This window comes from Rana temporaria, chromosome 1 (assembly GCF_905171775.1).
Source record: "Rana temporaria chromosome 1, aRanTem1.1, whole genome shotgun sequence".
NCBI classification, from domain to species: Eukaryota; Metazoa; Chordata; class Amphibia; order Anura; family Ranidae; genus Rana; species Rana temporaria.
In genome coordinates, this window is record NC_053489.1 from 174,936,107 (window position 1) to 174,949,707 (window position 13,601).

The 13,601-nt window shown below is 43.9% G+C and overlaps 1 protein-coding gene across 2 annotated transcripts in view; it reads left to right on the forward strand.

Annotated features, from left to right (window-relative positions):
• Positions 1 to 11,566, forward strand: part of SH2B3 (SH2B adaptor protein 3) — a 184,763-nt gene extending 173,197 nt beyond the window's left edge. For both annotated transcript variants that reach the window (XM_040346363.1, XM_040346372.1), the window contains exons 7-9: positions 331 to 545; positions 6,657 to 6,828; positions 9,534 to 11,566. In XM_040346363.1, the coding sequence (XP_040202297.1) occupies positions 331 to 545; positions 6,657 to 6,828; positions 9,534 to 9,835 (689 nt within the window). In that variant the 3' untranslated portion in view covers positions 9,836 to 11,566. The remainder of the gene's footprint in view (positions 1 to 330; positions 546 to 6,656; positions 6,829 to 9,533) is intronic.
• The last annotated feature ends 2,035 nt before the right edge of the window (positions 11,567 to 13,601 follow it).

Sequence of the window (13,601 nt, forward strand, 5' to 3'; positions counted from 1 at the left end):
GATGATTGGCCAAGCCGGCGATGATGTCACTCCAGTGCATGCGTTCTGGAGTTGCTGTTTATGGCATGGCTCTTAAAGAACGGCTTACCTATAGGTGAAAATCATACAAGGGAGTTTACTCCCAGTTTTAGCAGAGATCACATAAGCAAATGGCCATTTATTTGGTCACATTTCAGTAGCTGCAGCGTGTTCTAGCACCTCCCTGGAGAAAGCAAAAGTGGCAATTTTTTTTTTTACAAATAATACAGTATATGGCCATATTTTAAAATGTTGTTCATGTAAAACTTGTGTCAGTGAATTGTATAACTAGCTGATTTTATTGATCCTTAGGCGCTGCTGTCTTTGTGCCTTCAGAACAGTGTTGTCATAAAACCGACCATTTATTGGCTTCTTATCCATGGTTTCATGGGCCCATCTCTCGAGTCAAAGCAGCTCATCTTGTACAAGCTCAGGGATATGAAGGTCATGGGGTTTTCCTTCTACGGCAAAGTGAAACGCGAAGGGGAGAATATGTCCTTACATTTAATTTCCAAGGCAGAGCAAAGGTAACGTGGCAGATTTTTTTGAATTGTCTCTTTGTTAAGTCTGGTCTTCTTTATCATTTGAAGTGGAACAATAAACTGACCTCAAAGCGCATATCATAATAACTTATCCATATCCCTGCTTGGTACAAACTGATACTTTCAGGCTATTACACTCTATCCCAGATTTGGTACAGGGATACATAAACGATGATGTGACCTGAGGTTTTCTCTATATAAAAAAATATTTAAATAGCATGAACATTAGGAGTTACTGTAATTATCACTTCAGTTCCATTTTTACGTTTGCATACTTATACATAAAATGGCTAAGTAAGTAAGATATAGTAGGAGGTGTTCCATCTGTAATGATCTTTACTGATATGGTAGCAGAAAGTGAGAAGTCGGAAGTTCCTCATTGTACATTGCTGCAAGTCGAGGGTTCCCATTCATAACTTTCCAGTGCAGCATAGTAACACGGGCATCACTGAAACACACGTTATGTGCATTGGAGTGTTGCAGTGCCATTCTGTTTTCAATTTCTCTTTATACATTTTTACAAAATGTTTACAGATATACAAGATTCATTACACTGTGCATTTGTTTCTTCTTGTTTTATGTTAAAAAATAATCTTGGTAACTGTCTATTAGCTTCTGTACCCCAACGTACTAAGGCAACACAGCTCCAATCTACATGCATTACAACACACCACATGGCTACCGTGCATTGTGGTGAGCTGCATTACCTAAAATGATGCATGTCTGTTTTTTGGACATTTAGCCCTGGTGCACACCATTGTGATTTGTCATGAAACTTTGGACTTTCGAAGTCACATGACAAGTCACATCCCATGTATTTCAATAGGTGCGTCTTAATTGCCATGACAAAGTCGCAGCCACAAAAAAAAATAGTTCCTGCACTACTTTTGTGGGACTCGGTCCCATAGACTTCTATGTCATCCCACAGAGGTGGCATCAGTATAGATAAGAATTCCACTTTATAAGGTCAGTTTTGTGGGTTTTTTTTAACCCTTTCCTCCCTGGTCATCTTTGCTGCCTAAAAGCTTCCTTCCTACCACATCCCATTCACACCTGGGCATAGTAGAAACAGACGCTTCGTACTCGCATTTTTCACACCTTTTTATTATGTCTAAACACGCATCATGCATAGGGTACCTCATTAGCTTAAATGGGCTGCCCCTTGTTTTTTCCCCTTTCCCTGATTGTTGTTTGTATAATTTCCCCCCGTACATTTCACAGTTAAGGACTTAGACTAGAATAGTTGTACATTGATGATGTAAAACTACGCAGCATCAGTTAATGAAGTGTCAGTATGCACGTACAGCATGATAATATCCTTTAATTATCTGTGCGTTATATACATTATAACACCAACTGTACTTGAATTTCTTCCTGCACAGGATCTGTGAATGGATATATTTTTGTATAGTTCTTTAGTAAACTTTTCTTTGATTCTAAAAAAAAAATGGGCTGCCCCACAGGGAACAAACACCCCATAGCAGCTCAAGAACCTTTTCGGTTGTGGAGCATCACACATTTTGGCATGTTTGTATCACGTTTTGTCATGCAGGAAAATACACGTCTCCTAACCATGATTGGGGTGTCATTGACAATTAGCCTGCATTCACACCTGTGCATTTCAGAACACGCGGCAACCCGCACAGAAAACGTGTGCTTTGCCACATGTTTTGGAAACGTACGGTAAGCGACATGCAGATGTAAATGCAGCCTAATTATTAATGACACCCCAATCACAGTTAGCAGATGCCTGTTTTTTACCGCGTGAAAAAATGTGCCAAAATGTGCACTGGAAAAACTCCACGACTGAAAAGGTTCTAGAGCTACTTTCCCTGTTCCATGTAGGGCAGCCTATCCAAGTAAATAGGCTGCCCTATGTGTGACGCATGGTTAAACTTGTTAAACGTGCAAAAAAACACGCTAATGGGAACACTTGTTTCTGCTATGCTCTGGTGGGAATAGAATGTGTTCGGTAGGAAATTTTTAGGCAGTAAGCAGGATGACCAGGTTGAAAGAGGTTTGAAAAAAAAAAACACTGATCCAGTCGCACAGGAATGCTTCTTATCAGTAAAGTCGCATTGAAGTTGTTTTGAAGTCGCAGGGAAGTGTTACAGCAAAATCGCTGGAAGTGGTGCTACTTTCATGTCACACAAGTGTGAACCAGGGTTTAGAAGTGTTTCCAACAAACTCATCTGAAAAGGCTGCCTTAATACAACTCACTTTAATGCATGAAGAAATGTGGGTTGATGCATGTGCATTAATATAATGTACCAGGATGCCAAGGTCTGAAGGGGCCCCTAACATGTTTTCAGATCCTGGAAGACATAAAAGGTGTTTAGTCCGCTTACAAGAGGGACGCACAGGGAGGAACTGGATGATTCTTATGCCCTGTACACACGATCACTTTTTGTGATGAAATAAAATGAAAATTTTTAAAATGTAATTTAAAATGATCGTGTGTGGGCAAAATGTCATTTTATGTCTTCTGAAAAATGACAAAAAAAAAATTCGAACATGCTTGAATTTTTTATGTCATTTTTTAAAATTTAATTTTTTGTGTCATAAAAAATGATTGTGTGTGGGCAAAAATGACGTTTTAAACCCGCACATGCCCAGAAGCAAGTTTTGAGACGGGAGGTAAAACTACCATTCATAATGGAGAAAGCACATTCATCACGCTGTAACAGACAAAAAAGCACGAATCGTCTTTTACTAACAAGCAACCAGCTAAAAGCAGCCTCAAGGCGAATAGAACTTCCCCTTTAGAGTGCAGTCACTTTGTTCATCATTTTTAATGATGAAGTTGGAAAAATTACATTTTTTTTCATGATAAAAAAATGAATTTTTTTTTCATCACAAAAAGTGATCGTGTGTACAGGCAGTGGCGGAATTTTCATGGTCGCAACAGTCGCAGTTGCGACTGGGCCCTGTCAGTCCGGGGGGGGGGGGGGCCTTCCCCTCAGAGGCGGCTCTCTAATTAGGCCAACAATTAGGCGATTGCCTAAGGCCCCGCGCTTCCACGGGCCTCGCAATCTGCCTAACCTGTGTGTGGGAATGTCCCCCCGATTGGTGTCCCCAGGGCCATCTCTAACGCGGGACAAAAGCCTGCGCTGCGGTGGCCGCAACTAGTTTTTCCTGGCCAGGGGCAGAACTGACTGACCACTTTCACTGTCCGAAGGTCTCAGTGGACGGCTGCACATACTCCCCTCCCCTGGCTCCCCCCCCTTCTGCCGCGCTCTGCAAGTCTCCTGCCATGTGCAGAGCATGTATAATGGCTGCAGCAGTTGTGCCTTCTCTGCTCTCTCCTCCGATGGACGGACGGTCGCAGAGCTGGCACCTGACAGTCATCGAGGAGCCAGTCTGCCACAGCCTACAGGTACTGTCTAATGGTCCTGCCCGACACTGACAGCATCCTGTAGTGTAGTAATGCCACCTCCCGAGCAACCCACACACACAGCCCTGGTATTATGCCATCCTCCGGCATATGATGTCACTTACTGACCCCCTGCCATAATCCTTCTCCTCATCATCCCTTGTTCCTGGCATACCACCACCCTACTTCCTGTCATCGTACGTCCCACTGTCAGCTCCTTCCATCCACCCCCTGTCATCTTCATCCCCCCTGCACCGACAGCTCCTTCCACCCACTTCCTGTCATCTTCATCCCCCCTGCACCGCCAGCTCCTTCCACCAGCTTCCTGTCATCTTCATCCCCGCTGCACCGCCAGCTCCTTCCACCCGCTTCCTGTCATCTTCATCCCCCCTGCACCGCCAGCTCCTTCCACCCGCCCCCTGTCATCTTCATCCCCCCTGCACCGCCAGCTCCTTCCACCCGCTTCCTGTCATCTTCATCCCCCCTGCACCGCCAGCTCCTTCCTCCCGCCTTTGTCATCTTCATCCCCCCTGCACCGCTCTGCCAGCGTCCTACTACCCCACCCCGTCATCTTCATCCCCCCTGCACCGCCCTGCTACCACCCCACCCCCTGTCATATTCATCCCCCACTACCAGCTTCCTACCGCCCCAGCCCCACCCCCACCATCATCATCCCATCTGTACCCCATTGCCAGTTTCTTACCATCCCACCCCCTGTAATCTTCATCCCCCTGTACTCCTCTGCCAGCTTTCTACCACCTTACCCACTATCATCATCATCCCTATACCTCCCACCTCTGACATCCTACCACCCTGCCTCCTGTCATCAAGATCCCCCTGTAGCCCACCTCTATCATCCAACCACCCTACCCCTATCATTATCATCTCCCTGTACCCCACTGACAGCTTCCTACCAACCCACCCGCTGTCATCATCATCCCCCTTTGCTGACATCCACTCCGCCCATTGTCATCAACATCCCTATCATTCCTCTCTACCCCACCTCTGGCCTCCTACCACTCCACCCCTGTCATCATCATCCCCCTGTACCCCTTATCTGGCATCCTACCACCCTGCCTCCTGTCATTATCATCCTCATCCCTCCTGTACCCCACCTCTAGTATCCTATCACCCTACTCCCTATCATTATAGGGGAGATATGATCTCAGCCTCTCACCCCAATGCTGCCACATCACCCCAAACTGCATCCTGTTATTCAACCAACTTTAACCCAACATTTGCATCACACACCACAATACTGCCCTGTCACCCAGTGAGCGGTAATGATGTGCTGTAACCTCTAGCAACAAATCAGTGAGTGATAATGATAAGCAGTAACCCATAGCAACCAATCAGTGAGCAGTATACATTTGCAGTAACCTCTAGCAACAAATCAGTGAGTGATAATGATAAGCAGTAACCTATAGCAACCAATCAGTGAGCTGTAATAATGTGCAGTAACCTCTTGCAACCAATCAGTGAGCGGTAATGACGTATAGTAACATCTATCAACCAATGGGTAAACTGTACTTGAGGGGGGTGGCAGCGGTGGTACTTGAGGGGGGTTGACAGTGGTGGTGCCATCCTCTCCCACCACCCGTGCCTCTTACTGATCCCATCCCCCCACCACTGATCTCATCCCTATCCCCCTATTACTCTTCTACAACAGAGGTGATGGGGGCGATGGGGATGAGATCAGTGGTGGAGGGATGGGATCAGTAAAAGGCACAGGTGGTGGTGGGAGAGTATAGCACCATCGCTGCAGCCACCCGCCCCCCCCCTTTTACTTTGTTGTACAGTGTAGAAAAATTAAGTATCAAAATCAGGCTTTTCGGGGGGGGGGGGGGGGGGCCTTCACGATATCTTGCACCGGGGCCCTGAAGTCTCTAGTTACGCCACTGTGTACAGGGCATTAGGCTTGCTATAGATAGATTGAAACTCATCCAGTTCAACAGAGGCTGGCTAAATTTCAATCCATTGGCCATTCCTGTACAACAGAAGGCACGTGGCCTGAGGTTGTGTGCTGAGGGTGTGCCCACTGTGATCTTACAGTACAGTGGCACTAACAGGTGTCGGTCACGGATTCTGATTGGGGCCCAGGGGGATGGGCTCCCATTTAAGTAAACTGTGCGGGAGCCAACCATAGAGGTCACATGATAGAGAAGCTTTGCCACTTCCCACTCATTAAAACCCACTTTATGGGACACTGGGAAGCAGTGTTATGTCGTAAAAGTGAATGTATAACCAAAAATGTTTTGTTGAGTATGGAAAGGTTAAAACCCCTTTCTGCATCACATTGAGATTTCCCTTCACTTCCCATATCTGAGACACAACAGGGAGTGAGAAGAAATCTCTACAAAGTCAGGCAAATTCTCATAGGCAGTTGTAAACCACAAAGTTGTCCACATTGGAAGATTTATCTTCCCCTCTACAACTTGGATTTCATATCACTTTCTATCTCAGTGATAATGGTCATCAACACATGTAGAGAGATTGTAATAGCCTAGCAGGGACACAGACAACAGTAAAATCTTAACATGGGCTTTAATCCTTTCCTACTCTATGCAAAATGAAAGCAAAAAAGATTTAGGGCTATAACCGCACTTGCATTTGATAACTTTGCAGCATAGAGTAACTGACGTGATGTTGTACGCTCATTGTGAATGTAAAGATTGTTATAGGTGGATAGTAAATGAAAGTTGTACCTTCTTCTCCTTTCCCAGCACTTACGCCTTACGCTGACTGAAAGGGGTCAGTGCCGGGTCCAGCACCTGCGCTTCCTATCTGTCTTAGAAATGCTTCACTACTTCCGCCTTCACCCAATTCCACTTGAATGTGGAGCCGCTGGAGATGTGAAGTTGTCTGGTTTCGTGGTGTCCTCTGCTCATTCACAAGGTAAAAAGTGTATCTTTGTTGTTGGAGCTAGATTGTTTACCCAACACTTTATGTACAGTACATACTGTTCACATGACTTCAACTATTACACACTCAGTATAATGGTCACATTGTTTCCACATGTCTCTAGCAGCAAGTTCTTGTCTTTTCTGTCTGCTTTACTAAAAGACAGGGATGATTTATACACCTCATTAAGGTGGAGAGGGATCTATGTGCTGTTTTTTCTTATTCAGAAAATGGATTCTAAGGGGATGCATCCAGTAACATTTAGTTGTCGTTAATGGGCTTTTCTACTTTAGATTTAGATTTTTCTAATCCATCTTTAACCCACTAAATTATTAACATATAAAAGTTCCTAATGCTACAGGACACATATTTTTATGTTCCTCAATACAACTGAGCCCTCCCAGGGAGATTTCAAAGGGATTAGTAGGTGAAACCAACACTTTTCCAACGAGATATGCATGAAATAGAGCCATTTGATTAAATCTTTCAAGCCCAACGCTAGGTTAAAAAAAAAAAAAGTTTTCCTATGCAGTGCGCTCGTTTTTTCCAGAGGGGACCAGAAAGCTGTAAACTCACCCGATCCTGCGCTCTAGTGGCAAACAGCGCTACCCATGATCTAGGAGTGGACTGTTCCTGATGTCCTCACGTCCAGAGCAGGTCTATGGGCGTGATGGGATCAGGAACAGTCCACCGCACAGGACTGCATCGGGTGAGGGGCTGCAGGAGCCGCAGGGACCAGTCTTGTGCTGGGAAGAGGAGAGGATTAGGTAAGTATACCTCTGCTCCTCTCTCTACTATAAAAAAAAAAAAGGAGCAGTTAAGCCATGCAGTGTGGGCACAGCCTCACTACATGGGGAAAGAAATTGCATGGAGTTCAGCTTTCAAGATGAAGTGATGATAGATCTTCAAAGTGAATGACTTCAATGGACAAGGTTTTCTACCTAAAGATGGCCGTAGACAGTTTGAATCTTGGCTGGTTCAGCAGGGACCAGCAAATGACAAGAGACGGGGAGTAACATACAAGGTGTGTCTGAAAAGTTTGGTCAATGGTATCAGAAAACAAACAAAATGAAGATACAAACAAATTACCTTTATTGGCCTTCAAAATAATCGCCATACTTCACAACACACTTTTGGCAATGTTCATAAAGCTTCTGGAAGCTGTCAGCAAAGGCCTCTTTAGGAATCGACCACAGAACCACTGTTACACATTCTTGGATTGCCGCCATGTCTGCAAAACGTGTGCCTTTCTTGACGCTATTCAGGCGTGGAAACAGAAAGTCCACAGTCGCTCGATCATGTCTTGGCTTCTGCTAGTCGACAGCTAACCCGAATGTGGCTCATCCTTAGTCGTTTCCATTCCCTTTGCGAAAGCAACCGAAACACATTTTCAGCTCAAAGCTTCCATCCCTTACACTTGCACCGACATTTCATGCGTCTCTGTCACCATTTTCCCCAATTTGTAGCAGGACTTGATGTTCACTCGTTGCTATATTGCACTGTGACCCTTCCTCTCAGACTGACTACATTCGACTGCCCACAGCGGGTTAACCCTGGCGGTCACGTGTACTCCACTCTAGGTGGCACTTCTCAACATCTCTGGATAGTCATGTGAGTGAGTGAGTGAGAAACTTATATAGCGCAACACATGCAAACTGAATCGCCTCTGGGCGCTTAGTATCCTTTCCCTACTGTACTTTTGCCCTCATAAAAGATGGGTTTTAAGTTTTTTTCTGAAGGCCAGGCGATTCACCTCCAACCGGATGCTGGTTGGTAGAGCGTTCCATAGTCTAGGTCCTTGGATTCCAAATCTTCGTTCTCCTTTGGACTTGTATCTGGCTTTGGGTATCTGGGTATGCATGGGCACGCACCTGGCCCATATTGCTGCTGAGATAATGGACCATTTACCAAACATTTTGGTTTAATTATCCAAAGATAACTGGTCCCAACCATATGTCTGTCTCTGTGTAGGCTTTAATGCGATAATTGCCGCTAGCTTTAGCCGCTATAATCATTGTATGTTCTCCCAGCAGGGAGGACTCCCTGTGACCCCCTGCCAGTAGAACACAATAGCTCCGCGGGAGGGATTCCCCCATCAACACTGACTGTGTTGATGGGGGAATTGAGTGATTTTCTTTCCTGCAACCTGTGATTGCCGGAAAGAAAATCGTACCATCTATGTCCAGCTTAACAAGTAAAACCATTTTGTTTTTCAATTAGCTACAGTTACATTGTGACTATTTTATCAATGATTCATTATTGAATCCCAAGTAGAGATCTGTTGTGCTCCATCGCTCTCCATCTCATAAGTTGACCATTACCACATTTTAGACTCACTGTGTTCACTTCCTCCGCCTGCTCAGAACCTTTGTGACCATGCCAAAAGCACCAGAATATATATATATATATATACATCTAGATTTCCCCTCTATTTGTAATATTTCCTGGATACACTGTCACTAAGTATTGCTGAGAGATGCTTTCTTCCTCTTTTACTGAAGCTGAACATTACCTTAAATGACCTAATATAACAACATTAGCATTCCTTCCCCTGCCGCACATTGACATATTAAATGTTAATCTAACAACAATGCAAGGTTTAATAAAAACTGAAAAATGGTTTCCATAAACTTTTATTTTTATAAAGACAGTTAGGCTAATGATTGCTTGCTAGTTAACCCTTTCTTCTTTTCTTTCAGACCAGAACCCCACAGTCAGCACATTACTGTTCCCATTGCCAATCCAGAGGTCAAGTTCAGATCGTAGCATCTCCCCACAGGCCAGCTTGGGGCAACACCCCTTCACAGATGACCTTCACCCCAGCTCCTACTCTGAACAGATTTTCCATTTGGTACCCCCTCCAGAAGAACTGGCCCGGAACTTTTTGCTGAGTGAGTCCAGCAGGGCCCAAACAAGTCGTCAGAGGGAATCTGACTATGAAATGGATTCTTCCTCAAGGGGCCACATACGGGCAATAGACAATCCTTACACGCCTCTATGACAATGCGGTAGTGTGCTGTACATGCTGAACTGACACGTTTACTTTTCTACAGTCACAAAAGCCTTAACACATGCAAACAAGCCAAGAGTTTAACCTGTTTCTGTTTTATTATTATGTTGCAGGGATGAGTGAAAGTGTACATCCCCTCTGGGTGTTATTCTATTAGGCCTGTTAAAGGGCCCTTCTTTCTTCTGCACACTAGGCCTAGGATGGCCCTGGAAGCAGCGAAGGGTTAAGTTGTGAGCAATTTATGAGCTTGTTTTCCTGTTACTGTTTACAAAAGGTAATTACTTATAAGTGTTCTACTCCAATGCTATGGAGTGGATGGAGTGGTGACATTCTTCCATGTTACACATACCTGATAATGACCAAGACTGTCCAACTACTGGCCTGTTCCTGCGTCATCATCAGTATGTCATTGTTGTTACTATTTGAAAGCTCTGTCCTTAGTATGTCTAACTATAGCCTGCTTAGTATTATCAGGCACTAAATGATAAAAAACGCATAGCACTTCCTCACCATAATAGGATTATTTGTTGTCAGGGCATAGAGGTGCAGCCATGATGTGATTTTTTCAGCCAATGAAAAAAAAGAGATATCATATTTTTAGTATACTCTTTCATACAACAATCTGTGAAAAATTTGATATTTAAATGTGCCTTAGGCTGGTTACTCCGTGGTTATTGCCTTGAATTCATCACTTGGCATGGCTGCATGGGCCAAAGATTACAGAGGATATGTGTCAACAGGACCCATGCAGCAGCCAAGCAACCACAGGACACTAACCCCACCGTAGCTGGGCCCTAATATAAATTGTTTATTTGCACAACCTGGTCTCAAGAATTTACTTATCTGTAACTTGTAAGCCTCCTTGACTGCAGGTGTTACATTTACTGCTCAACAACTGAGCAGAACAACCATATCATTTAGTTTGCTACTCAAAAGACATCAAGCCCCTATGAACGTTGGTCGATAGGGGAATCTATTCTGTCTATAGTTCGATGTTGTGGCCTGCAAATACTTTTTCTAGCTGTAATGCACACAAAGAAGAGTAGCAGTACACACCTTGTGAAAGGTGGAATTACACACTGGAACGTGCTGGCCTACACCAGTAAAGAGTTCTTGTGAGACATGTGCAATCCGTTTTGTTCCGAATCAAAAATTTAATGTATCCGAATTCCTCATCACAATAGTAACGAATGTAAACAAATTCTCCAAAATAACTAAACGAAATTCGTCCAAAATAACAAAATTCTAATTCGATTTAAATTTGGAAATGAATATGAAATGTGAACATATTGACATTTTTAGATGTGAAAAAGTTGGCAGCCACATTCGAATGTCGATTCGCATTTTATGAATTCAGTCAAATTTGGATTTTTTTTTATCAAATTCGAAAATGAATAAACAAAACAAAACTAAACAAATCCAAAAACGGATTTAACAAAACAAAATTGGTTAATGAATTGAAGCAAAGCATTTATTTTTCACTCTGCACATGTCTAATTCTTGTTCTGTGTAATTCATACTGGTAACCAGTAATCATACAGTCTGCTAAAGCCATACCAACGTACAATGGATTATCTGTTATGGGTTATTGCACTAAAGCAGTAGCATTTACAAATAAGAGATCTTTATTGTTTGCAATTTGCACCTGTTGTAGAAGTACAAGCTGTGTCTACAGCATTGAGGTGCACTGAGCATTAAAATGCATCTCTGAAATCAAACAATCTTATTGGTGTCTGGAGGATTACTTGATTATAGACTCTTGAACAACTGGTTGTATTGTCATTCAGGAATTTCACATGAGCACATGTTCACAGTAACATTATGGGCTGCATGTTAGGTTAGGCCTTCTACACACTGCTAGTGATGGATAATGACTTCTCAGATGGATCGAGCTTGTGTTCGCTAGATGCCACCTGCACCCAACAAAGTCCTTTGTCTTTGATGAGACGTTTGGCATTGCTCAGTGCCATTTTATTAGTGCACTGAAATTGGCACCCAAGTCTTTACAGTATGTCCATAATGCAGTGACAGCACAAAGTCCTGATGGAAAAAGACCTAATCCACCACTACCAGGTGTTCAAGGCCTATGGCTGCTGAGGTCAGCACTTGGAGATGTAGCATTTTCTATTATAACAATGTCACAAGTGCCTAAGCAGCCTAACTGTGGGGTAGAATGGGTATTAGTTAGGACAATCGCTCCAGTTTTATTGTTTGACATAAGCACCACGACTCTCTGCATTGTTTTAAATGCAGAAAGTCTCACAGTACATTTCTTACACAAAACTTTTTTATTTCTATCTATCTGACAGATGTACAGAAAGGAATGTATGCTGAGAATATAGGAGATAATGTAGAGTTTGTATATTGTAAAGAACACCTCATATAATGAATGTGTCGTTTATTATACATGCAACATGAAAAATTGTGTGTATAAAATTCAAATACCGCACTGCCTGAAACCTCCAGTATCTAACTTCATAGTAACAGTATGCGAGTATGTATGGATCACAGACACACAGTGCTAAGCCAGTCCTTGGTCAATCCTGTCCTGTTCACCGTAACTAGAAACTGCTTTGTAGCAGATGCCTACACTATTATATGATGCTGCGTTATCTATGTATACAGAGACCCCTTTGAAGTACAGAATACATTTGTTTTAGTCTAGATCAGTGGTTCTCAACCTTTCTAGTGCCGTGACCCCTTGATAAAATTTCCCTAGTTGTGGGGACCCCTAACAGTAAAATCAGTAGATGGGGTCCCTTCCAGCCCCTCCGACTTCGCATTCCACACCAGTCAGCTGACCTCTAGTCTCTGGCCCCCAGCCATGCCGTGAACTGAATGGGCGGCTGCAAAAAAGGCTGAGTGGGCAGCCGCTGGGCTCCGGGGACAGCCCAGCTGGGCAGCGAAAGGGCTGGGCGATAAGTCTGGGCTTCAGGAACAGCCCAGGATTCAGTGACCCCTGGCAAATCGTCATTCGACCCCCTAGGGGGTCCCGACCCCCAGGTTGAGAACCACTGGTCTAGATGGAACATGCCTATGTATAAATGGTCATGCAGTATGTTGTTGCTTGTGCTTAGCCATGCATATGTTCTGTTCTGATTTTAAACAAGAGAAAACTAGCACCAAAGTCAGGCAAGGGTAGGTAAAAAAAACGAATGGCAGCCACCTTGGGTATTTTGGCAGGAGGGGGACGCAAAAAGAGCAGGAGCTGTAACTTATGCTACCACAGTAAATCAAAGCGGATGAGGGGGTGGGGGGAGGTATACACTTTGGCCTTTTTGGCTTGGTTGAAAAGGGACCTTGTCCCAGCACTGACTTTCACACAGTGGAAACAGAAATTTTGTAAGCAGTGAATATGATCATTGAACCTAGCAAGAGTAAAGCCAGCCATAAATAGTTTGACAAATCAATTGGTCAACTTGGATACAACAAGCCTGTTGGATTTTACATGCAATTATTGCTAGAGGCCGTTATAGCCGCTAACAATAATCACTGTGTTCTCCCAGCGCGGACAGCTTCCCGGAGTTGCAGGAAAGAAAATCGATATGAGGCACTATTCCTCCCACTGACACCAACAAGGGGGCACTGTCTCTTCCACTTATACCAATGATGTGATACTATTCCTCCTACTGATAGGGGCACTACTCATCCTCCTCCTACTGACCACCAACTCTGAGGCCATATTTATTCTCACTGATGCTGGGCCTGGGACATTTTCTGCGCCCCCACTGGCCACAATTCGGCCCTTCTAAATTCT